Source organism: Equus asinus, chromosome 27 (genome assembly GCF_041296235.1).
Source record: "Equus asinus isolate D_3611 breed Donkey chromosome 27, EquAss-T2T_v2, whole genome shotgun sequence".
NCBI lineage: Eukaryota > Metazoa > Chordata > Mammalia > Perissodactyla > Equidae > Equus > Equus asinus.
Genome location: NC_091816.1, coordinates 13,052,765 through 13,077,853, shown reverse-complemented (window position 1 = coordinate 13,077,853; position 25,089 = coordinate 13,052,765). Strand labels below are relative to the sequence as shown.

At 39.1% G+C, this 25,089-nt stretch overlaps 1 protein-coding gene across 21 annotated transcripts in view; it reads left to right on the top strand.

Annotated features, from left to right (window-relative positions):
• The window catches only part of RBPMS (RNA binding protein, mRNA processing factor), a 168,907-nt gene that overhangs the window by 84,589 nt on the left and 59,229 nt on the right, over positions 1 to 25,089 (top strand). For all 21 annotated transcript variants that reach the window (XM_070499835.1, XM_070499843.1, XM_070499845.1 and 18 more), the window contains one exon: positions 17,689 to 17,839. In XM_070499835.1, coding sequence (XP_070355936.1) covers positions 17,689 to 17,839 — 151 coding nt within the window. The remainder of the gene's footprint in view (positions 1 to 17,688; positions 17,840 to 25,089) is intronic.

Here is a 25,089-nt window from a genome sequence, read left to right as displayed (position 1 = left end):
TGTTTATTAGTGACTTTGAGGACCAGTTAAATAATTTATTGGTGTAGATGGCACTCATTTTTATCCTCAGTAAAGTTGAGGATATAAAGTCATTAACTTTTAAGAACATTTTTAATTTTAAAATGTAATGCGATCTTTTCTTTCTGAAGAATTGCACTTGTCCTGTTGTACAGCTTAAAAATCAATAACTAGAATGTACATGTTTTCTACTTCCTCTTGGTATTCAACTTTGTTAGGATTACCTGAACTTGGTTATCCCCTGGATCCTGTTGGGAGAAGGGGTGTTCATTGCTAAAAAACTAGAAAGCAGAAAGAGAGCTGTAAAAAATGTACTTGGAGGCCGGTTGTGGGCTGTGTCTGATCTTTAAATAGAAGCTTTTTCAAAATGGTTTTGGAAAGTTTAGGCAACTGTCTTTTTTCACTCGTAGAGTTTGTTTATATCAGCACTGTCCTGTCGTTGTTCCCCTCGGTCTCTTTTTTTCTTCTACACCAGCCACTAATAAAGACTCAAAGTAAAGTTTGCAGAATGATCCTTAAAGCATATACAGAAAGTTAAGATGGGTCCTCAAATTACTTAACAGGTGTTTCAGGTAAACCTAAAAGAAGTGTGTTAAATGCATTCTCTTAGACTGCCTCCCTCACAGGTATTATTATTCATATGCTTTTCTACATAGACACAGAAATACTTGGTTTTTACAATTCTGAGACTCTATATTGCACAATGTTAATCATTCAACATATCTCAGAGTTCATAGAGTATTTTCATACACATAGACACGCACACATCTGTCTTATTTTGCCTGGCATGCACCTAATATGTGTTAGGTGCAGAAGCGGGTCTGTTTCCTTCTTTTCAATAGTTAGAAGATTAGTGCATAGTTAGTATGATTAGTCTTTTCCTTGAAGAGGTGACACCATCCTTGAAACTCTAGTCTTAACACCAGTAACCCTTTTATCTTTACAGGACCTGTATAGTCATCTGTTAATGACATATTGGATATGTAATTAGTAAGTATTTAGAAACTCATCCCTTCCCAGTTTAGTCCTAGGTTTCGTACTTTGTATAAGCTGTATGAGCACATGTGTGGCCTTTATGAATGACAGTGCTGCTCTCAGTTTGCCATCACTAGGAAAAGATTTAAACTGTTTTTGTAGTTGATAATGAATCTGCATATAAACACCCTTGCTTGCTTCTTCGATACACTGTGTGACCAAAGGCATATATTTTCTAGACTGGCCTGGTTTAGTAATACAGACTACAGCTAAGAATGGAGTTTCTTCTTTTGTTAGTTTTTCTGTTTACTTTTCTTTTTTTCCTCAGTGTCAAACTCATTGATTTAAGCCCATAATCTGGGCTTTATTGAGATGAACTGCATAGTCTAGAAATCATTTACATTGACACAGCATGGATTGTACCCTACATTTCTTAGACTATCACTTTAATCCCTTAAATTTTTGCTGTGACAGCCGTAAGATTGTAGACAAGTACAGGGAAGTTCTTGGTAGAGGCAGAACCTCTTTCTCTTTGTTGGTTTCCAAATCAGTGAAGTTAGCCATCAAATTCTCAGGTTTTTCTGGTATCCAGTGGAATTGACAGACATCAGACTAGAATGTCATGGGCCAAAATTGAGCAGATGTGGACCATCAAAAGTGTGCTTGTAGGTTTGCCCCATATCACCTCAAGATCTTCTCAGGGTCAAAAACTGTTGCCTAAGATCTACTTCCTTTTAAGCTTTCGTTTTAGTGCCATTTGTTTAAGTGTCTGCATTCAGAAAGCAGCAGGGGTGAAAAGCAGTCATGCAGCTACTACCTTTTTCCCCAGGGGAAAGAGAGGATGCTTATGGGTACAGTCATTGTACCAGTAATGAGACATGAGAGGAGGAGGCATGAGGAATATACAATGAAAGGGACTGCTGGCAGCACCAGCCGCATTAGGTATTTGTGTGTTAAGGATTCCAAGACGTGTTTTTATCCCTACCAGAACAGTTGACTGTTTACCTTCAAAATCCTTGGAGTAAAAATGTTAACGTCAGGACTCCTGAATGAAAGAATACCATCTGCACTCTGGCCTATGTTTCTTTCCGTGTAATATTATCTATTTATCTATTTCAAAGCGTTACTGTAAAATACTGCTTTAATTGCTAACTGACCATGCTTGAAGTAGAGGCATCCTGTTCCTAACACTGTCAGGGCCAGGTCTTTCAATCATCCTTTTCAGGACAGTTTGAGAACATAGTGGCAGAAGTTCAAACAATCATGCCCTCTCAACCCTTTGGAAAATAAACTCTGTTTGACTCTGATTCTGTTGACATGTTAAAGATTGAGTTTATAGCTTCTTCAAAGGCTCTGTCATGACTTTATAGTTATCCTATACAAAGCAGATTCTTCTAGGGCATGGTTATATACACGGGGGTGGCTGGCTAACAAAAAGTGTGCTTTAGTGGAAAAGAAAGAAATTTAGCTGGGGTGGATGGTCAAGTCAAATAGAGACCAGATACCTCTGAAGTACTTCTCCTTTCTCCTACAAAGTGGGTACAGTCTTTGCAGTTACCAGCCAGTACCCCCCGAGCTACTCAGACTGTGTGAACCAACAGAAATGAGCAAGAGAAGCAGGACACACGTGAACTCCCTGTGGGAGAAATGAAACCAGGTGGAATAAAAGATTTCTCTGAAACTACACAGCACCAGCTCAGACAGCGGCTCAGGTATCCTGCTGCTTCCTCCAGTTGAGGGAATCTCCAAGCTGAGTATGGATCTCATCCTTCTCTTTTAGCAGTGGTAGAAGCACCTTTCCGGAAAGTCCAAACGGGAAGAAACCCCTATCAGTCCATGTTTCAAAGGAGCAGCTCCTTAGCTGATGAGCACTGGGCCACAAGAGTGTTTATCATATGCCGGGCATTGATGTAATCATTGGCAGGAAGAATTCATTTTTTCTTTCGATCAACCCTATGGGGTATGGACTGTTATCATTCTCAGTTTATAACTGAGGAACCTGAGGCACAGAAAGGTTAAACAACTCACCCAAGACCAACAGTGGCGGTAGATTTATATGCAGGCTATCAGACTTAAAAACCCACACAATTACCACAATTTAAGCCTCTTATTTGGGGAGACGTTCTGCCTAAAATTGGTTGTAACCTTGAGTTGGAGTGTCTCCTTTATAATTGTCACTGTCGCTAACTATAGCTGATGGTACTTCTGGAGAACCAGTTTTCTTGCTGCCTTCACCATTAAGTGGAAGGGGATCTACCAAGACCATCTTCTAGTTACATTTCTAGTCCTTCTGAGTTTGGGGGGCAGAAACAAGATTTTCCTCATTTTGTCGTTGGGACAGGTACATCCTTAACTACATTGTAGTTTTCACCATAACAGTCTGGCTTATTGGTGAGAGGGTGTGAATTTGAGTGCTACAGTTTGTTCACACAAATAAAAGTGAAGCCAAGGATAAACTGTATTTTAGGAAGTGGCCTAGTCACTAGGAAACTTTATTAAAATATTTTTATTTTAGACCCAGAATGGCTAGTGAGGGATGATAATGGGTTTCTCTACCATGGCCAAGCTTATTCTGTTATAACACTCAGAGACATGAGCTTGTTACAAAATATTATCAGAGGAGAAATTACATAGGCTTGGAATCAAAGAAATCTCGGGAGACATTCTAGGCTAGACGCGGACGCGTATTCCTTTCTGTTGCTAAAACATTCAAAGCAGGATAAAATTTAATTGTGTTTTATAGAACATCTGGTTTAGAAACAAAATTATACAGATTTTTTCTTTCTTTTTTTTTGATTCAAGGGGTTAAAAACAAGAAGGGGATACAAGACATCTAGAAACCTAGCACTTATTGGAAGACTTAAATTGGGCAATGGAGCAAGGAATTGTATCTGGACTCATAACACAGCTTCAACCCAAATGGCCACGTCTACCTACAGAGAGCCCCTGGAAAGGGTCTCTTTCTTAAAGTAGAATCTGGATATATTACCAATAGAGAGGGACACATTCTTTTGAAATGACTCTGCTTAGACAAGGAGGACAATGAGTAGTAAATCAGATTATTCTAAAGTAAATCCAGGACAAGCACTTTGAGGTAGCTGGATTAAGAAGAACAGGGCGTAATTGGTCTGCTAGTTTCTTAGTGGGCAGTGACCCAGCAGCACAGGCTGTTGTATTAACAGTCCTGATGATTCTGCAAGCAATGCCCTTATTTAGGAAAAGTATGAAATATGGTTTACATCTGACGGATTCTTCTCCTCACTTCTTCCTTCCCTGTTGGAACCCACGTCTACCTAAATTTCAGCACAGTGGAAACTGAACAACAACTTCATTATTATCTGAAAATAATGTAGTCTTTGTAAAATAAGGAATTTCACAGAACTGTAATGTTACACATGCACACAATCACAGGAGTCAGAAAATTGAATTCTCATCTAGATTCTCCCAATAGTTGACTGGAAATTTAAGCAGATTACCTTACTTTTCTGAATCTTAATTTCTTCATCTGTGTTAGAGGTTATTGGCATTTTGGATGAGACAGTTCTTATACTGTATGGAACTGTCCTGCTCTTTGTAGGACTTAAACATCCTTGCCTCCTGCCCACTGAATGCTAGAATTGTCTTCAGTCATGTAAAATCTCAAAAACACTCTTACACATTTCCAAATATCCCTAAGGAGTGTGTGGGGTAGGGGGCAGGGGATATGGAGTAGAGGTAGTGAGCAGCGCTACCTGTGGTTGAAAACTGCTAGGTTAGGAGGTCCCAAAAAATTCAGTACTAAAATTCTGTGATTTTCAGGCTTTATGTAGATAACCCTCTACTATTCAGCATCAGAGAACCTGACCCAGTTCTTTACCAGCTCCCCACTTCTGTGATCTTTACTTAGTTTTGTTTTTTAAAAAGTGTTTGGGCATCACAAGTTTTCACTTGGGATACACTGACATTTTATAAATGGTAGAAAATTTCTACTCAGTCATTTTCAGAAATGGTATTGAGTTGGGAGAAATATTTTGAAGTTGTGACATTCACTTTTCCCCCCCATTTCCTTTTGTGCAGTCATCTTTTCTATTTATATGTATAACATGCAGCACTTCCTTTAGCTTCCCTTCACACTGTTGTCTCTGCATGAACCCTGTCCACTCCACTGTAACAGTTAGATTACCCACATGTGTGCTTCTGTTTGGCCTTCACTGAGTCATTTTAAGGCTCCAACTGAATGTAACAATTGTTTTCAGACTCCTGGGGAAACTTCTGCATATATCTTGCCTAGAGTCTGTTTCTAATCTGATTGAATATTTTATGCTTCCTGTAGAAGAGAAAGCTGACAATATTCAGAAAACCATAAAAATATTTTGGTCCCCGGAGACCTCAGAATATCTCCAAAGTGTATATATACATACTAGTTTCTGATGGGAATGACATATCTAGCAATAATTTCAGAAAATGGTTTATGTTTCTAACTTGTGCTTTTAACTTCTGAAAGGTAAAAGTTAAATTATTTCAACTTCATTCCTTTTTTTTTCCCCCTGAGGAAGATTAGCCCTAAGCTAACATCTGTGCCACTCTTCCTCTATTTTATATGTGGGTCACTGCCACAGCATGGCTGATGAGTGGTGTAGGTCTGTGCCCAGGATCCAAACCTGTGAACCCAGGCCACTGAAGTGGAGTGTGCCGAACTTAACCACTATCCCACTGGGCCAGCCCCATTCATTCCTTTTTATATGTTGAAAGATTTGTGGTCCCCAGGCTCTTCCCTTTCCTTGTAACCAAAATGCTCTTTGAAAATAGAAGGCTTTTATTCTTAGCCTTCTTTACAGAATGTTTTAAAATATAACAGCATAGAGAAATGCAAATCAAAACCACAGTGATACACCACTTCACACTACTAGGATGGCTAAAGTGAAAAAGACAGGCAATGACAAGTGTTGGTAAGGATGTGAAAGAATTGGGATCCTCATACATTGGTGATGGGATTGAAATGGTATAGCCACTTTGGAAAACAGTGTCACTGTTCTTCAAAAAAGGTAACGTAGAGTTACCATATGATCCAGCAATTCCACTCCTAGACAATTGAAAACATACGTCCACACAAAAACTTGTACATGAGTATTCATAGCAGCCAAAAAAGTGGAAACAACTCAATGTCCATCAACTGATGAAGGGATAAACAAAATGTGATATATTTGTACAATGGAATATTATTCATCAGTAAAAAACAACGAAGTCCTGCTACACGGTACAACATGGATGAACCTTGAAAACATGATTCTGAGTAAAAGAAGCCAGTCACAAAAGACCAAGTATTGTGCGATTCTATTTATATGAAGTATCCAGAATAAATAAGCACATTCACAGAGACTGAAAATAGATTAGTGGTTGGAGGGATGAGTGAAGAGGAGAGAGAGGGAGGAATAAGGGTTACTACTAATGGGTACAGAGTTTCTTTTTGGCTGATATAAATGTTCTAAAGCTACATAGTGATGATGGTTGCAGAGCTCTAACTATACTAAAAATTGTTGAATTGTACACAAAAGAGTGAATTTTATGGTATGTGAATTATATTACGTAAAGCTGTTATTAAAAATGTCCATAATAACGTATTCTATCTCAACAACTTTTAAAATAAGAACATTGAATTTCCAGTTAAATCAACATTAAGTAAATTAAATAGAAATTTAAGTAAAAAATAAAATAGACTTCAATGTTTGGTCACTTAGCAGGAAGACTCAAATACATTTTTGTTGAATGAAAAATCTTTTGAATGTAGTATAGTATAATTAAGCCATCTCCAACCTCTGAATCCCTTTCCCATATCTTCTCCCACATAGTATTATGACTGGATAGCTCTTAAGTACAACGTGTACAAGAATAATAGATAAGGGGCCGGCCCAGTGGCGCAGCGGTTAAGTTCGCATGTTCCACTTCTCGGTGGCCCAGTGTTCACTGGTTTGGATCCCAGGTGCGGACATGGCACTGCTTGGCACGCCATGCTGTGGTAGGCGTCCTGCATATAAAGTAGAGGAAGATGGGCACAGATGTTAGCTCAGGGCCAGGCTTCCTCAGCAAAAAGAGGAGGATTGGCAGTAGTTAGCTCAGGGCTAATCTTCCCCCCAAAAAAAAAAAAAAAAAAAAAAAAACAGAAGAATAGATAATAAGAATCATTTTCTTATTAATTAATTTATTAGCTTGTTCTATTTATTAGCTTGTTCTAGTCAGCTGTAGTGGAGGGAACTGGTGTTAGAACACTGAGTTTCTTATGAAAGAAGCCTTCTTGGTTGCAGAGAAATCAGATAGTTGTTTAGTAAAGCTGAGTCAGATCATGATCTCAATGAGTTAGACTATAAATGCTTTACAAAACCCCCAAGCCAGCAGCAGAGTATGCCATTCTCTTTAGTTACTCCTGAGAATTGATTTAGTTCTTCCTTCCCCATGGATGTTGTTTTATTTACCACTGTTTACAGAAAGTAGCACTGTTGGTTCAGCTTTTCTGTTTAATGCTTGATAATATGGATAATTTAGAAAGAAGTCACTTTACCACCCCACCCCCCAATCCCACTATACTGTCTGGTTTTTTCCTGCTTTGTAGGATAATAATCATACCTTCAAAAAGAGAACTAAAAACGTAAAAAGTTATAACTCAGGCTCAGTCAGTGTTAAGAAAGGCCAGCAGTGCACCAGGTAGATCAGCTACCCCCGGTGGACTCCCAATCTTGGAGATTCTGACAGCAGGTTATGAAGCAGCCCTTGAAATTTGCTGAGGGCTCTGCTTGGGTGAACCTGAAGAGACATAGCAGAACCGTGGCCCTCAGAGGATCTGGGGTTTAGTACCAGAAACCAAGGTGAGGGTGGTGTGCAGCAGGGAGATATAAAACAAGATCTGGGTACTGAGATTACATCACAGGGTCAAGGAGGGATCAGTACTAACTTTGACCTTGACTTGAGCTCCTTTCCTCAGATTCCTTATTATTTCCTGGACACAAAATGGGGATTTTTTTTTTTTTTTTTGAGGGAGATTAGCCCTGAGCTAACATCTGCCATCATCCTCCTCTTTGTGCTGGGGAAGATTGGCCTTGAGCTAACATCTGTGCCTATCTTCCTCTACTTTATATGTGGGATGCCTGCCACAGCATGGCTTGATGAACAGTGCGTAGGTCCCTGCCCAGGATCTGAACCAGCAAGCCCCAGGCTGCCTGCCGAAGTGGAGTGCATGCCAGCACCAAAATGGGATTTTATTGACCTCCTGTAAAGGTTAGAAGTTTCTCAAGGCTAGGAAAGAATTGAGCAGATTATTACAAAATGGATTTTCGTATACTGAGATTTTATTGTACTGTATACGTGGTTTCTCATTCTATATTAAAAGTCAGAAAGAATTGGTTAAAACCTGTAACTTAAACAGCATTTATTTCTCTTTTTCACTGTAGACAGCCGGCTAGCCAGAGTTTTCTGGATGCCCATATTCTTTAAAGCAGAAGTGGGTTTTCATTTGGAATGTGGGAAGTGGAATTTCGTTTGGGTATGGAGAAAGGGGAAGAAAGAAGTTTATTAAAATCAGTCAGGAAACTCTTTCAGCATATTAAGTTGAATCTTACAAAATTGCTGCTACTTTATTATTTTTATTCTGCAAAAAGAAGTTTCATCTGGTTAAATACATATGCCTCAGATCCACTGGATTACTGGATCAGAATGGCGTGTGTGTGAAACGCCAGGAGGTTCTGAGAGCAAATGACCTTTGCTCTAAAAGAAATGGGTGACCTGTGCCTGTCTCTCAGAGGAGAGCTGAGTCCCCTGACACTGGAATTAGTGGTAGGGGCAGTCTGTTACTTTCCAGTAGAGGTTCATATGGTTCACCTGAATGGAATAATATTCATAAACATTTGAATTTGTCCATATTGGGACTTTGTAAAGTCTTTCAGCCCAGGACTCACCAGGGGAAGCCAGGCGTCAAGCACAACTCAGCCTTGAGAATGCTCCCCTCCCCCAGGTTCAGGCCACAAATTTAACTGATCTGTATATAGCAGTGTTTATTACAGCAGTTTTGGCTCCAGTTATCTTTACCCCCACTTCTTTTTTTAAACATTTCTGAGTATTTCAATTAGAAATAGAAAACTAAAAAGTTAACTATAATAAACAACATTAAAAACCTTTGGTTACTTCCCAGCTTCCTTCAGAAGGTTCAGTATCAGGAAGTCACAGCAGGTGGGGTGGAGTGTGTTAAAATTCTGGGTCCTCAGCTTTTTAGTCAACATACATAAAATTATCATAAATGAGTAAATAGACGAGTGGGTTGGTGAATCAACTTTAACTTTTTAAATGGTGAAACAATTTTACCTGCTATGAATGCATAGATATATAGATAAAGTGAAGACAACAAGGATGAGAAGAGACCCTAAACTGAATATAAATAGAAATAAATGAGTCTCACTATGTTTCAAATGAATAATACAACTACACTGAAGGTAGGGGGAATGGGGAGAACTAACCCAAATAATTCTTGAATATATATATATATTCAATCAGTATATTCTATGTATATATAGGCTATATACTTTTAGGCTAAAGACAAAAAGAACTGTAAATAAATACTGAACAGTAGTTAATAGATTTGTTTTTTATGTTGATACTGTTTAGCAGTTCTGAAACTACTTGGTGTGTATTCCTGTATTGAGCAAATATATAAATGTGTAGTGGATAGTGAGAGCTAGGATTCAGAGGAGGAGTTACAAATATGGAAAGGGAAGGCTAGAATTAACCCAATGGTGTTGGATTGGAATTTGAGCTATCAGTACAAATTTGTGGGGTTTTTTTTTAAAGATTGGCACCTGTGCTAACATCTGTTGCCAATCTTTTTTTTTTCCTTCTTCTTCATCCCAAAGACCCCCCAGTATATATAGTTGAATATTCTGGTTGTGAGTGCCTCTAGTTGTGCCAGGTGGGTCGCCGCCTCAGCATGGCCTGATGAGTGGGGCCGTGTCCATGCCCAGGATCTGAACTGGTGAAATCCTGGGCCTCGGAAGTGGAGCATGCGAACTTAACCACTTGGCCACGGGGCCGGCCCCCCGTGTTTTTAATATATCTAAATAAATATAGAGAAGTAGATATGGATGTGAAAGTGTGTGTGTACGTACAATTTGAGCACCAAAACAAATGATAGTAATAAATTATAAATCATAGAATAAAATAAGCTATGAATCACTACTCAGTACTGGTGTGTGAGTGAATGAATTAATGAATAAATAAAAAACAGGGCAGCAGGGTAGGCTTTTCCTTAGAGTAGAAAACTAACAAAGACAGAAGGAATGATGGGAATTACAAATCACTGTTTGGCAACCACAGTAAATGATTACTTCAGGTAAGAATCATCAATAGATGTTAACACTAGTGGGTGAAAGTTTGATAAAAAACAAAATATTTATGTAGTCTCAAAGTATCTCCTTATGAGATGCTTATTAATTAAAAAGGGGAAAAAATAGTAACCTTTCAGTAGACAAACTTGGCAAGTGATCAGAGGTATTATCACTAGTAATGGAACAAAAATGATGTCATATGCCTCCTGATCGGATACACTGAGAGTGACACGTATCTCTTCTGTGATAATGCCTGCCAAAACTGCATAACCTGAATCTAATCAAGAAGCAAATCAGATAAACCCAAATTGAGGGACATTCTACGAAATAAATAGCCTGTACTCTTTAAAAATGTCAAGGTCATGAAAGACAAGAACTGAGGAAAATATTCTAGAAGGCTAAAGAGATGACACCTAAATGCTATGTGTGATTCTGGATTAGATCCTGAATGAGAAAAACAAAGAGATGTCCTTGTTTTTAGGGAATCAAATTGTAAAGGGTAAAGGGGCCTCATGCTTTCCACTGATTCTTAAACAATTCAGGGAGGCAAAAAAGTGTGTAGGGGAGATCTGGGCATGTGGTGTATACAGGAATTCTTTCTACTTATGCCTGCAACTTTTTTATAAATCTGAAATTATTTCACAATAAAGTATTTTTTAAAAACTAAACAGAAAACACCAACATAGCTGATTGAGTGCTGTATGCCAGGATGTCTACTACTGTTGGTTCTGCTCTGGCTCTGCTAGCACTCCATAGGAAATCCCTTATTCCACCTCTCTCCCTCCTCTTCTCATTTTTTTAATCTGTATCAGATTTTTATAAATTATAACTTTGTAAGTTATACATATTTGTAATTAATTCAAACAATACAAAATTATACAGAAGAGAAATCTTTCTCGCCCACCACCATCACCACCAAAGTTACCACTATTAGCAGATTGTTTGGTGCATTATAAACATGCCTGGGCTTACACAGGTAGATTGTGTCCACACACACGTACATATACAAAGTCTCCTCCCTTCAGACTACTAAACGTTGTTGAGTATCCTTTTTTATAACCCAATATTGCCGTGGACATCTTTCTCAGTAAATATACATAGCTTTGCCTTATTCTTTACTGGTTTTTTTCTGTAAATGAATGCTTCCATTGTCCTAAAACTAGTTGTCAAGGACTGATAAACTGACTTTAATGGTAGAACCATTTGTAAGGATACTGGATAGCTGGTAGCTCACAGATTTGAAGGATATACCAAACAAACAAGACTCCATCAGGCATCAAGACAGCTCTGAAGACCTCAGTGACAGGAGTTTGGAGACCTTATCTCTAGTGGGAGACTGTTAAGGCGACTCAGCTCCAACCACCTCTGTTTTCTGTATCTCTGTACTCAAGGTTGAAATCCTCAGAAGAAAAAACATGTTGGTCACTTTGGGCAGCGTCTGTCCCTTAGATAGTCAACTGTTGTTAGGGGAGTGAGGGCACAGAACCCAGACATTGGCCTCTGGGTGCCCTTCCCAGAGAAGCCATGTCAAGTGACTTCTCTTTCCAAGACTGCTCTAATTGCTTCATGTCTGGTCTGTCTGGTCTCTCCTTTAAGTCCAGCTGCCCTTACGCCACTAGAATTGTCTACCACTACCGTGATTCTCAGATGTGGTACCCTACACAAGCAGTATCAGCATCAGCTTGGGAACTTGTTAGAAATGTAAGTTCTCAGATCCCATCCCAGACCTACTGAATCAGAAACTGTGGAGGTAGAATTCAGTACACTAACATTTGACAATCACAGTTCTAAATAAATCTGATCGTATTATTTCCCCAGGTTAAAAATTTTAAGAGCTCTGCTATGCACATACTCCAGAGTCCTCACTCATGGCTTAAAAGGTCCTGTGATCCCACCTCAGCCTGCTTCTGCAGTCATTTACTCACCTCCCCCTCGTACACATTCTCTCCCCCTCCATCCTGTCATACACAACTTTGCCAAGCCCTTTCCTGGACTACCATCTGGTAAATTTCTGCTCTTCCATCACTTCCTCTCTGATGCCTTCCCCCTTCCCCAGTCACTTTCTGCCTTGGCTGTGTTTCTTATGGTGTTTATCTCTTCATCTAGCCATTAGTTTACCTGTACAGCTCTCCCACCAGAGTGTAAGCTCTGAGCTCCTCAAGGCAGGGACTTCCTTTCATTGATTCTTGGGTCTCTGACTCATAGAGAGTATATGCTTGGTTAAATTTTGGGTTTTATTTTTAGTTTTTGTTATGAAACTTCAAGCATATCAAAAAGTAGTGAGTGTAGAAATGAACGTCTGTTAACCTCTCATCAGAATTTACCAACTTAACATTTGGTTCATCTTTTTTTCTAAGTATTTTAAAGTAAATACATGATATTATATCATGACATTTTGTCATTATATATTCTTTGTGTTTCAGTACTAAAAACTAAAGACAGGCTGGCCCCGTGGCCCAGTGGTTAAGTTCACGTGCTCCGCTGCAGGTGGCCCAGTGTTTCGTTGGTTTGAATCCTGGGCGCGGACATGGTACTGCTCATCAAACCACGCTGAGGCAGCGTCCCACATGCCACAACTAGAAGGACCCACAACGAAGAATATACAACTATGCACTGGGGGGCTTTGGGGAGAAAAAGGAAAAAATAAAATCTTTAAAAAAATTTTTAAAAATAAAAACTAAAGACATATGACTAAAGTCATATGGTACCATAATATCATTCTCACACCTAATAAGTAATAAAATTGAGATTTTTCAAGTATCACCTAAAATCCACTCTACATTCAGCTTTCTCCGTTTTCCCACAAAAGGTCTTTTAAGTCTGGTTTGTTCAGTCAAGGACTACACATTGCATAAGCCTCTAGGGATATTTTAATCATTCTAGAATATCCTTCTCCTCTTTCTTTTTCCCCATTATTCAGCGAATAAACTCCTAACTAATACTTATCCTCACTTAGGTGGGCTAATGTTAATCCAATACCAGTACACTTCTGAGGAGCTAGAGTGATGTTGTACCTTTATGTTCAGAATAATCCAGTATCCTTGTATGAGCCCAAATCTGTGATTTGCAGGTGATAAATCCTTCCTACCCCAGCCAGTCTACCCAAGAAGCCAGAGTCACAACAGCTAGAGAAATAGGAGAGCTACTTAGGATCTGGGCTTTGTAGCATATTCAATTACTGGCATCTCCATTTTGTCTTCCAGAAAATCACTGAAAGAGCTACAGTTCATTTATAGTGACTCTCTGGATTCCTGGAGGCTTGGGCCTTCACGGTTTGGTAATTTCCTTTCACCTTGCCCGTTTCCTTATGTTTTATTATATTCCAGTTCTGCTCTTATCCTTTTAGGTCTCCAGGCTTTGATATAGTTTGTAGAACAATAAAATGGCATTTTTAAGCTCTCTAGCTTACTTAGAATCTTAATGCATTTTAAATAGGAAACATAAATTTGCTTTGGGAAATTTAAGCCCACAATTCAGAAAATTCTCTTTTTAACCTTTAGTTACAAGTAGTTCTTAAGCTTTGTTTATATTTAAGAGAAAGTGGGGAAAAAGATTTTAAACTTTAGAAGATTTAAAAACTTCCCTCAAGAGAGTCCTGAATGCAGTAACTGTCTGAGTTTAGAGCATTACAGGATGTGAATGCAGAGTTTGAATTGTCCTTCGGAGTCTCTAAGTGCTCTCTGTAGCTTTTATGATCCAATTATTAGGACTTGTAGTGATCACAATACCAGGCACATATACCACTTAAATAAAACTGTTCCTGTGGATTGAGTCACCTTCAGTGAGGGGAAAGGTGGGGTTGGGAGTGGGGCTGGTGGAGAAGGGGAGATATACTTGTGTGAGGCCACACAAGGTTCAGAAAGAATGCTTTGAGGTATTTTAGGAACTATGGCCCAGGAAAGAAAACTGTGTTAGCATAGTGTCTTAGTCAGCTTGGACTGCCATAACAAAATACCATAGACTGGATTGCGTAAACTACATACATTTAATTCTCTCAGTTCTGGAGGCTAGAAAGTCCAAGATGAAGTTGCCAACAGATTTAGTATCTGACAGGAAACCTCTTCTTGGCTTTCAGGCTACCACCTTGTCCCTGTGTGCGTAGGTGACCTTTCCTTCCTGTGTGCTGTTGGAGAGAGAGATCTCTGGTGTCTCTTCCTCTTTTTTTCTAAGGGCACTAATCCCATTATAAGGGCCCCACCCTCATAATCTCATCTAAACCTAATTACCTCCCAAAGGACCACCTCCAGATACCATCACAATGTGGGGTAAGGCTTCAACATAGTAATTTGAGGAGGACACAAACATGCAGTCTATGACACATTGGCATATGGATTTGACACTGCCCTGGTATACTCTTAAGTATACTAGACTACTAAGGAACATTATTTGCCAACAATATCTTGTCCTGGATAGGAAATCCAGTCTTTGTAGAGCATAGTGAACCTGTGTTGGTTTGGTCAGGATATTTTAGGTCATCTTGAGGAAACTTTTGACTGTCCCTTTAGCCAGTCAGATTGAGTTGCCTGATAAGTAACTATTCTCAGATTGATACCATACTTAGGCCCAGAAACGTCCTTTCTGGTCACCACGTAAATAAGATACCATTTACAACTGTGAGAGAAAGGTTTCTCTTCATTATAAGAAGAGTTTTGGTGGATTATAGACGAGAGGAAAAAGTTGATTTTGAAAGGCACAGATCCCCCCTTCGACTTGGCAGTGATCTTACCCTGACAGCATTTAACGTGAAGTCACTCTGGCCAGAGAATAATCTTGTTAGGCTTTAATTAAAAGCACAAGGTATTTTTTTTTTCATGTCGTCTTCTCCTTATCTGTCTTCCTCTTTTTTATCTTTCTCCTCTTTCTCTTTTCTTCCTCTTCACTTCCATGTTCTCCCTACCCTTGCCTCCTCTTCATCATCCTTTAACATTTAAAATGTTTTTGACTTGGCTAATCCCTCTGGATAGAAACTGAGCTGAGCAGGATATTGATTACCAAATATGGTATTGCTGCTAAAGATGTTAGAAGAATGTGGCTTGTATTCTAAGCCTCCGGCCTCTGAATAAGCTGCCAAACAAATTAGGTCATTTTAACTTCTGAGCTTTTTTTTTTTTTTTTTTTTAATAAGGAGCTGGAACTTTGATTTGGAACATAACAAGATGGTGGTGTTATTTTAGCTCAAATGGGAAGGGAAGGGTATGAAGAGGCGGGTGAGGAGGAGTCGGGGAGACTCAATTCAGCATGTTTAGGACATGAGCCATCAGTAAGAGGAAAGTGAGTTGTGTGGAGCCTTGCTTGACTCTAGAACACCAGTGAAAGAGCTGAGGTATGGAATTCAGATGCATAGCCTCATTATCTGAGGCTGGAAGCTCCAAGGACTACTGACAGGTCCCAGGATGCTCTTCTCATGTTATGAAAGCCCACGCCACAGTGCTCGGGTTGATGTGGGCTCAGGTTTATGAAAGTTGCTTCTTCACAGGAAGGTTGGTGGAGTTTAGTGCCAGGGAGGACACCTTGAAATTGATGGCAAGTTGTTACTATGTGTAGCTGATGGGGTATAGTATGAATAGCAAGTCCCTCCACAGCATACCTTTAGCTGTTCAGTCGGGGACTGTGCTTGTCTCCCAGCAAAGACTGCAACTCTTTGCATCCATATTTGGAAATACTTGTTCTGTTGCGATAGTAGCTTTGATAGAATGAAATGCTCTTAAGAGGAAGCTCATGGAAGCAAACACTGCTCAGAATGCTGCTTTGTTCTTTTTCCTTATATACGTTTTTGGCAAGATAATACTGAGGCTTCCCAAATTAAAGCAAAATAAAACAAAAACTGAGACCAGTTAAAGAATTTCTTTTTATGTTTCATATAACTGACACCCCCTTTTTACTTTTTTTGGCTAGGGCTGCACAAGTGGATTCCTTTTCTTCCCACCCACCCCCATTTGCCACCTTCAATTGGTTTCTTCTCGGAGAACAGATGAATCAGGCTCATGAAGAAATTGTACCCACTCCAGCACATCTGTAGATGAGGGCTCTGTGGCTGTTGTTGTACCTCTCTGAGGACATCTCTTTCTTCCCCTTTCCCCTTCCTTATTTCTTTTATTGCCATTACCATCCAGAGTCACAGGCTTTTCCTCCTGTCCTTGGAGCTGAGCTTGTGAAATTCAGAGTTCCTCATCCTGGTCTACAGAGTCAGAGATTCTTACTAATTTCATGTGGAAATTGTTCTTAATTTTCTTCAAGCTAATTAAGAAAAAGAAAAGGGACTTTGGGCCCACAGGCCGAGATGTGCACTAAATGGAAAACCTGTGTTCTTAGGATACTTGTTTTCAGAACTCCAACTTCCTTTCCAGAGCATACCATACAGACAAAAATGGGACCTGAGTCTGTTTTGGATGCATATTTATGTACTACACTGGGATAGCTTTTTGATACTATTGTTGGGGTCCAGAATCCATGGCATTGGACATAGATGTGAGACTATTCATCATGCTTAGTAATGAAGGCATTCTTCAATGGTGGGAGGGTTTCAAAATAGACTTTAGATATTGCCCTAAATCTTGTATTTTATATTGATTGTGATTTATTTATGGAATATGTGTTAGGTGAACTGCAATAATAGGGTCAAGGGCAGTTGAAATTACTATCCTCTCTTTGGCCGATGTAATCTCTTGTCTCTCTATCCATGTAGCTAATAAACCAGTTATAATTAAAATCAGGACTTTACCACATCAAGACATTCGTATTTTATATAAATTTATAAGCTAACGAATTAAGTGATACTAGTTATGTTGAAACCTTAAAAGTGTTTATTTCCTGTCTTCTTATTAATTCAGAGTACATATATCACCATTATGAAATCTCTCCAGTTAGAAAGGGATGAGATTTTTCCCCCTCTATTTATAGGTGATAGAACTAAAGCATTGAAGAATTACATTGTTTTTAAGTCGATGTCAGAACACTGTTCAGAGGCCTAGGCCTCTTAGGATTTCCAGTATTGCTCAGGGCTTTATATTAATTCTTTCCTTCTTATTGGTAGCCATCAATTGAAGTTTTTGACTATGCTAGGAATTTGCCATTTCATATTTTCAAACTTGAAAGTTTTTGTCCAAGAAGAAAAGGAATAGTTGAAAAACTATGTAACTAAATTATTTAATTAAGTAAACAAAATCTGCCTGACTTTCTGGACATGTTGCGTTAATGGTTTTTCGTGTATTCTGTGTAAGTAGTGGGAATGAGAGCTCTAGCTGACCTTTTTTTCTGATAGGCCAGGGTTACTGGTGTGTTTATTTTGTCGCCATTCCTGTTTAACTCTAAGGAAATGAAAACATCTTCCATTTGTTCTGTATTTCCAAAGGGCATCCGCTTCGATCCTGAAATTCCGCAAACACTACGACTAGAGTTTGCTAAGGCAAACACGAAGATGGCCAAGAACAAACTAGTAGGGACTCCAAACCCCAGTACTCCTCTGCCCAACACTGTACCTCAGTTCATTGCCAGAGAGCCATGTAAGTTGATCTACTTTTCATTATGAAAAAAAAATGAATAGGAATTGTTCATGTGCTGCATGTGAGATACACCACGGGACAGAGAGCTGGCTGAGTGTCATTTTCCATTTCTGTGAAGAGACTCTATTCCTGGTGTCTGGCTTCCAAATACAGCAGTCTTGTTCATGATTGGCTGTCCCAAAAGATAGTTCAGCTTGATCAGAACCGTAAGTACAAAATTTTGTTTGATATGCTGTAGATTTCCTTAATGTGATCTTGACCTTATTTTGAGTATGCCCTATTTGCGTTTGGGTATAAACCCTTCCTTATTCCCCCATCCTTGGACTCGAGAGGTGGTTCTCAGCATTCACTTTACTTCATTTGTTGAAAAACATAAGTTCTGTGGCTTAGGGAAAATCGAATATTAAAAGTGAAAGAAGCAGATATTAAGAAGTTGGTTCTATTTTTGAGAACAATTTAGCCATAAATCTAGGGTGGAAAGTAAACACATACAAAGAATTTATGTATTGGAACAGTCATTTCTAGCAAACTAATACCAGTAAAGTTTTAAGGAAATTTGGGGCTTCCTGTTTTAAATTAATTGGATAAGGACAGTGACTAATTGCTAAACAAGTGCTTTACCCCACTCAATGAGCTTATCCATAACCTTAAATGTCCAGTCTACAATTTCTGCCTTTGACTGAATAACTTTAAAAGGTTGTCTTAATTTTCTTTCTCAAGCTCAATCAGTAGCAGAAGTGAGGCGTGAGATAGGCCTTAACTTTTTCTTTCGTTGCATAGCCATATGTGATTTAATATGGCAGGGCGTTCAAGGAATCCCAAGTGACTTGTTGTTATTGGAATATTTCTGTCCTTTCTTGATCTTCTTTCCAAACCACATGATCTTGATCTTCTTCTTGCTTTCCCTGACAATACGTTTCAACTTCTCTTATTGAAATTGAAGGGCACATGGGTTCCTTTCTCCTCCCCACCCCCATCATGTGCGTGTCAGATTTAATCAAGTTATTGTGAAAGTTACAGCCATTGTGTAGCTCAGTCACTCATGAGAAAGCTGCTGCTTGTCAGTGGAAACTAATAGGTAAAAGATGAGTTTCTCCCCCAGTGTGTTCTAAAATTTTTCTGTGAAGCCAGAAAGTCATAACAGAGAAAAAAATTATTTTGTTCTTCCATGTCCTAGGGAAACTTGAATCCTTTATTTGGGAAGGAAATCTGAACAAAAGTTTCATCTTATGGTGTAGTTGCACTACAGGAAGATATATGGGCATTTCTTACGTAATTCCATATTCTTACGGCATCTAGTTTGGTGCCTTATTTATTGCATATATTATATATTTAATAAATATTGATTACAGTGGTGATGAGTGGGTAAATTAATGTTTTAATTTCACTATTTGCAGAATTATTCCATTTGTATGCCTCTACATTTCTCTCTGAAACTTTTTGTCATTTGATTAAGGAATCAGAAGAGAGTATTTGTAGGTTACCTTGATTTAGAAAAGATCACCTAGAGTAACTCTTTACTTTTCTAGTGAATTTGCATGCCTCAGATCTCAGAGTACTTTGAAAAGATTAATTCAGACAGGAAGTATAATGCTGGCAATACTTTATCCTTTCAATACTTTACTGAATGCTTTTCTTTCTGGGAGCTTAAATTTTTCTTTTAAATCTGCTACAAAAGCTCTGTGAAATAGGTAGCGAGGGAGATGATAGCCAGTTCACAGGATACACAAAAGCAGCAGAGATGAACAGACTGGACATCCACAAGTCGCTGAAGTTAAGGGAGAGTTTAGAGCAGTGTTTAGAACACTGCTCTGATCAGCTCTGCCCCCTCCCTTCCCTGTGTACAGAACAGCTCACAAGTGGTCAGATAGTTTTCCATGGCTGGGTTAAAATTTACCTGACTGCTCATGACAAAACAAACTTGAAGTTAAAAGAAAAAATCCAGAGAGCATTGTATTCTTGAGAAAATAAAAGTTAACATGATTTCTCTTAATACAGCTCCTTTTTGCAGCGCAAGGGCCCTGACAAATAGCAATTCCACTGTGTCTCAGATCGACCTTATCATCCATTACAGTTTCCTCTGGGAACTGTGAAACTTCCCTGTCATATATGCAGTTGTTAGTTTCCTGGAAGCACACTGCAGACTAAGAACACTGTGCTGGTTCTGTACTGGAAAATCCACTTGCATTGTGCCCGTAATTGATATCTAAGGCAATCAGTTTAACCACTTGTCAGGAGTAGACTACTATGAAATCATAGAATTTGGGGATTGGAAAAGCCCTGTAGGCTTCTCTGTTGTAGGCTGTGAGAGAGGGTTTCTATAAATGCTTCTTTTTATTGATGTTTTTATATGGTGGTGGCTGAAATGTACCCATTGCCATCACTAAAGGAAGAATGTCCTATGATTCCATTATACAATAAATTTTTACTTGAACTCTCATTTCTCAAATATCTGTTGAACTTAATGAGCACCTGGTGTGCTAGACACTGGGGAAGAAGGAGACTGTAGTTGCTGTCTTAAAAGAGCTCTCAGTCCAAGACCTTGATGGTGGTCAAAGTTGTCAGGCAACTTGGCCCACATAAAGGATGTAAAAGAGATTTCCTTGCACCTTAGTCTAGATTGCCCCAAATCAGACTGCCTTATTCACTGAGCACCTGCTGTGTTTGTGCCAAGCATGAAGAATGAGAAAACCAGGTATTGCAACTTGCCAAGGTAGATGGTGGCCTGCACTGGTGAACCTTGGCCTTAGATTTGAAGATGTCAGTGAGAGTTCTTGTTCTGCCAGTTATTGTCAAGGTTTGTGATCTTAAAGAAAAACATTTAACCTTGCTGTGCTCCTGTTCCCTTACCTGTAAAATGGAGACAATACCTTCTTCAGAGGATTGTTAGAAGGACTAAATAAAATGATATCGTAAGATTGTATTAAAGGTTAAATGGATGTAATATATGTAGAGTACTAGGCAAATGTAAAGTACAATCTTAATTTTTTTAAAAAAAATCATTGAGTTGCTTTTCTTTCCTAATAGTTGAAAGTAGGTATTGATCTTCTGAGGTGTCATCACTGTGTGATTATAGCCAATTGTCTTCGCAAATTAGGAGAAAGGATGAATGAAATTCACATACAATCTCAGAAAAGTAGTATACTTCCCTAACTAAATTTTTATTAATTTGAACTTCTCCTTCTCTCACTCTCTTGTATGTAATAAAGTAAGAAAAATACTATGAGAAAGCAGGAAGTGAGGAAGAGAAAATTTATAAATTATATAAAATTCTCCTAGATTATGCATTTGGGGTTGTAGAGGAAAGCTGTGTTCTGTAGTATAAGAACTCCATTTCAGAGATGAAAACAGGGCAAGTCACCATCTTTCTGAGTTTTGATTTCCTCATCTGTAAAATGATGATATAATGTGCCAGACACTCTGGTAAGCATTTTAAATGATTTGTCTTGGGGCCAGCCTGGTGGCGCAGCAGTTAAGTTCGCATGTTCCGCTTCTCGGCGGACGCGGGTTGGCCGGTTCGACTCCCGGGTGCGGACATGGCACTGCTTGGCACACCATGCTGTGGCAGGTGTCCCACATATAAAGTAGAGGAAGATGGGCATGGATGTTAGCTCAGGGCCGGTCTTCCTCAGCAAAAACCGGAGGACTGGCAGTAGTTAGCTCATGGCTAATCTTCCTCAAAAAAAATTTAAAAATAAATGAATGATCTCATTTAATTCAAATAACACTGTCCTACAGTTGAAGATTCTGAGGCCTAGAAAGGTCTAGTAACTTTCTTGAGGTTACACAGTCATCAGGTGTTATGAGTTGAATTGTGTCCTCCCCAAAATTCATATGTTGAAGTCCCAACCCGCAGTTCCTCCAAATGTAAGCATATTTGGAGATAAGGTCATTAAAGAGGTAATTAAATTAAAATGAGGCCATTAGGGTGCGCCCTAATCCAATATGATTGGTGTCCTTATAAGAAAAGGAAGATACCAGGCATATGCTCACACAGAGGAGAGGCCATGTGAGGACACAGCGAGAAGGCACTGAAAGCCAAGGACAGAGGTCTCAAGGAGAAGTCAAACCTGCCAACACCTTGATCTTGGACTTCCAGCTTCCAGAACTGTGAGAAAATTAGTTTCCATTGTTTGAGCCACCCTGTCTGTGGTATTTTGCTATGGCAGCCCGAGCAGACTAAACACATCAGTGATAGAGCCTGGCTTTAGATTCTGGCCTGTCACTAGTTTTGTAACTTTGGTCCAGTTACTTAACCTCTCTGTGTCTCAGTTTTCTCATCTATAAAATGGCAATAATAATTGTATCTACCGATAGGGTTGTGAGGATTAAATTAATTGACAATTTGTAGAAGTTGGAAGAGGGCCACATAGTGAGTCCTCAGTGAATGTTAATATACCCATGTAAGAATGTGTATGTTTATGTGCTTTTGTCCCTCACGGTTGTGAGACCTGTAGTTTTCCTTTTGTTTACTCAGCATCTAGCACCTAGAAATACATGGAGAATTTTTTTTAAGATGCCAAAGATTTTATTTTATGCTTTTTCATTTGGAACCTTTAAAATTTACAGTGTTATATGGGTATGATTGGAATACGATAAAATGTGTATATTTAAAGTGTCTAATCTGGTAAGTTTTGTCATAATTCATATGGAATTTAGTTGAATAAATGTTCTTGATCTGTTTACACTGTTTGCAGCATCCCATATTATAATAGTGCTGTTAAAGGTGGTGGTCGCTGACACTTAATAGAGACTTTACTCAGATTAGACAGACCCTCTAACTTCAGATTTTATGGAGCAAATATCAAAATTCTCTAGAACTTGGCAGTAATTCAGATTCCTGTAGTCCATCGTCAGGGATTCTGATTCTGTGAGTCTGGTCTAAGACTTAATGCTCTGTATTTTTAAAGCTCTTTGGGTGATTCTGATGTACAGTGGGATCTGAAAATCACCAGCAGAGTAAGGAATTGCAAAGTTCTTCTTCCTACTCACACACTTCTCCCCTGCCCTTGCTTCCTCCCATCTCCCCCCCAAAAACAAAAGCATGGTTTATTAAATGGATACTCTTAAGTAACTGGTAAGCCCATAACACGTTGCTGAATACTCAGATACCCAACTATCTAGAAGTGTGTTTTCTGTCTCATGTCTGAAGAGATCCTGTGGAAGTTCAGGAAAACCTTTAAAGTGCCTAGCAAGTACCCTCCCGGGGACAACACTCAGCAATTACAAAATCTCTTAACCTTCACCTCTGTGGGATAGGGGCCATCCAGGGCCTGGTCTGAAGCTCCCTGTGCCCGTGGAACAGAGCCAAGGTGCCTGCGTTTTCCAGGGCGGCATGCACAGCTTCTACCATTTGAAAGAATGAGGGTATCTGGTTAGTCCTCACCCCTGCTATGAAATGTGCTGAGTGCCACCAGTACCAGTTACTGTGTATCCCACACCTGCTCTCCTCAAGTGGGGTCATTTAGAAAGACAGCAACTGAGTCTGAGGAAGACCTAATCAAGCTGGGCACATGGAGACAAGGGAAAGACAAAGTTGAGTGAGACAAGGCTTTTTTACTCTGCAAAGGAGCTTCTTGGATTTTTGTGTTTTATATTTCGTAATGCAGATAGCTTCAGTTTTTTCTGATGACAAGAATTTTACATGCTTCTCAGAGGGAAAAAAAAATTTCAGGCAGTCCAAGAAAATATAAAGAAGAAAATAAAAGTCATCGAATTCTACCACCCAGAGACAACCACCATTAACATTTTGGTGTATTTCTTTCCACACCTTTTAGTATGCATATAATAAAAGTGAATCTGTATCTGATTTCTGAATTTCAAAATCATTTAACTTACCCTTTATCTTGAAGACAAAGCTCTGATGCCCAGTGAGATTAAATGGCCTAGTAGGGCCAAAAATAATATCTGGGCTGTCACAACCCTTCACCAGTATCTTTAGGGCACTATATATTCAGGTGGCACAGATAGCTTGCTAGAATTAGATCAAGAGGAGTGGTGGTAGACAGTCTGTTGGGCTGTCTCTCTCAACTATCTGATGTCTCAAGTGAGCCCAGCCAGCTCCTGAGCTGCTGGAATTCAGGTGGTTGATTGGATGATCTATAGGCTTTTATTAAATGAATGAGAAGAAAGGAAATAAACATTTATTGAGCAACTGCTCTATAGTCTTAAGAACTGTGTGTAAAATACCTCTTTTCCAGCTAAGGAGACTGAAACACCCAGAGTCTAAGTAACTTCCCCAAACTCACACAGCTCTTTTTAGGCCTTTTGGGCTCCAAAACCCAATGCTGATCTCACTGCACCACACTGCCTAACTTACAGTCCATAGGTACTTTTGGCTATAGGTGTTTTTAAAGGCTTCCTTAGGTGGTGCTTTAAACTCACTTGAGTCTTTGAAGATGATCTTCTTAAAGACCCCAGAGTCCTGCATCAGATTATTAGGACAAGATTTCAGGGCAGGGCATTAATTAGTGAAAATTAGGCTTCAGTACAACACTTTAAAGCATCAGATTTTGCTGGCCAGGATGCATCAACTGTAAAATGTATTCTTAAATAGTTGACCAAATTGAACTACTGGATGGTTTTTATTTAGTGGTGTGCTTCATTCTGAGTCATTATTTCTGAAAATGAGTGACCACTTTCTACAGTTTAAGTATTTTAGTTTGATAAATAATGGCACCTTCAGCAAAGGTGAGGTTACATGACTTCTTTGCTTTATGCTTGGAGGACATGCAAGGGGTTCGCTCAGGAGGTGTTTCAAGTCATTCAAATGGAAATGGAAACAAGCATGGGTGGAAAGGGGCAATAATACAGCCCTATTTTACATTGGTTGGGATCCTAAGACCTCACCTGCATACTCCTTAAAACAGTGATAGTATGAAACCAGCATAAATACTTAGAATTTATGGTGAAGCAGGTAGTGTGCTCTATAGATGGCCCCTCTTTGTAAAGTCCCAAAAGGCTCTTGAGCAATCTGCAGGAAATTTTTCACTTTAATTTTCAAAGAGAGTGAACAGATCAGCAAAAAACCTTGCCTGCTCCTTATATAAAGGATGGGGCTGAGACACCTAGTCCTGCAATTTTTTGAAAGTAAAACTAACACAGAAATGTGAGAGATTTTCCAGCTGTGTATTGCGTCTGTTATTTGGGGATATAAAAGGTATAAAAGGTTTCGGTCCATTTTAAGGAACATCCCTGGAGACAGAGGTATGTTGATCATGTGATCACAATTTGGGCCCATCTGCATTTTG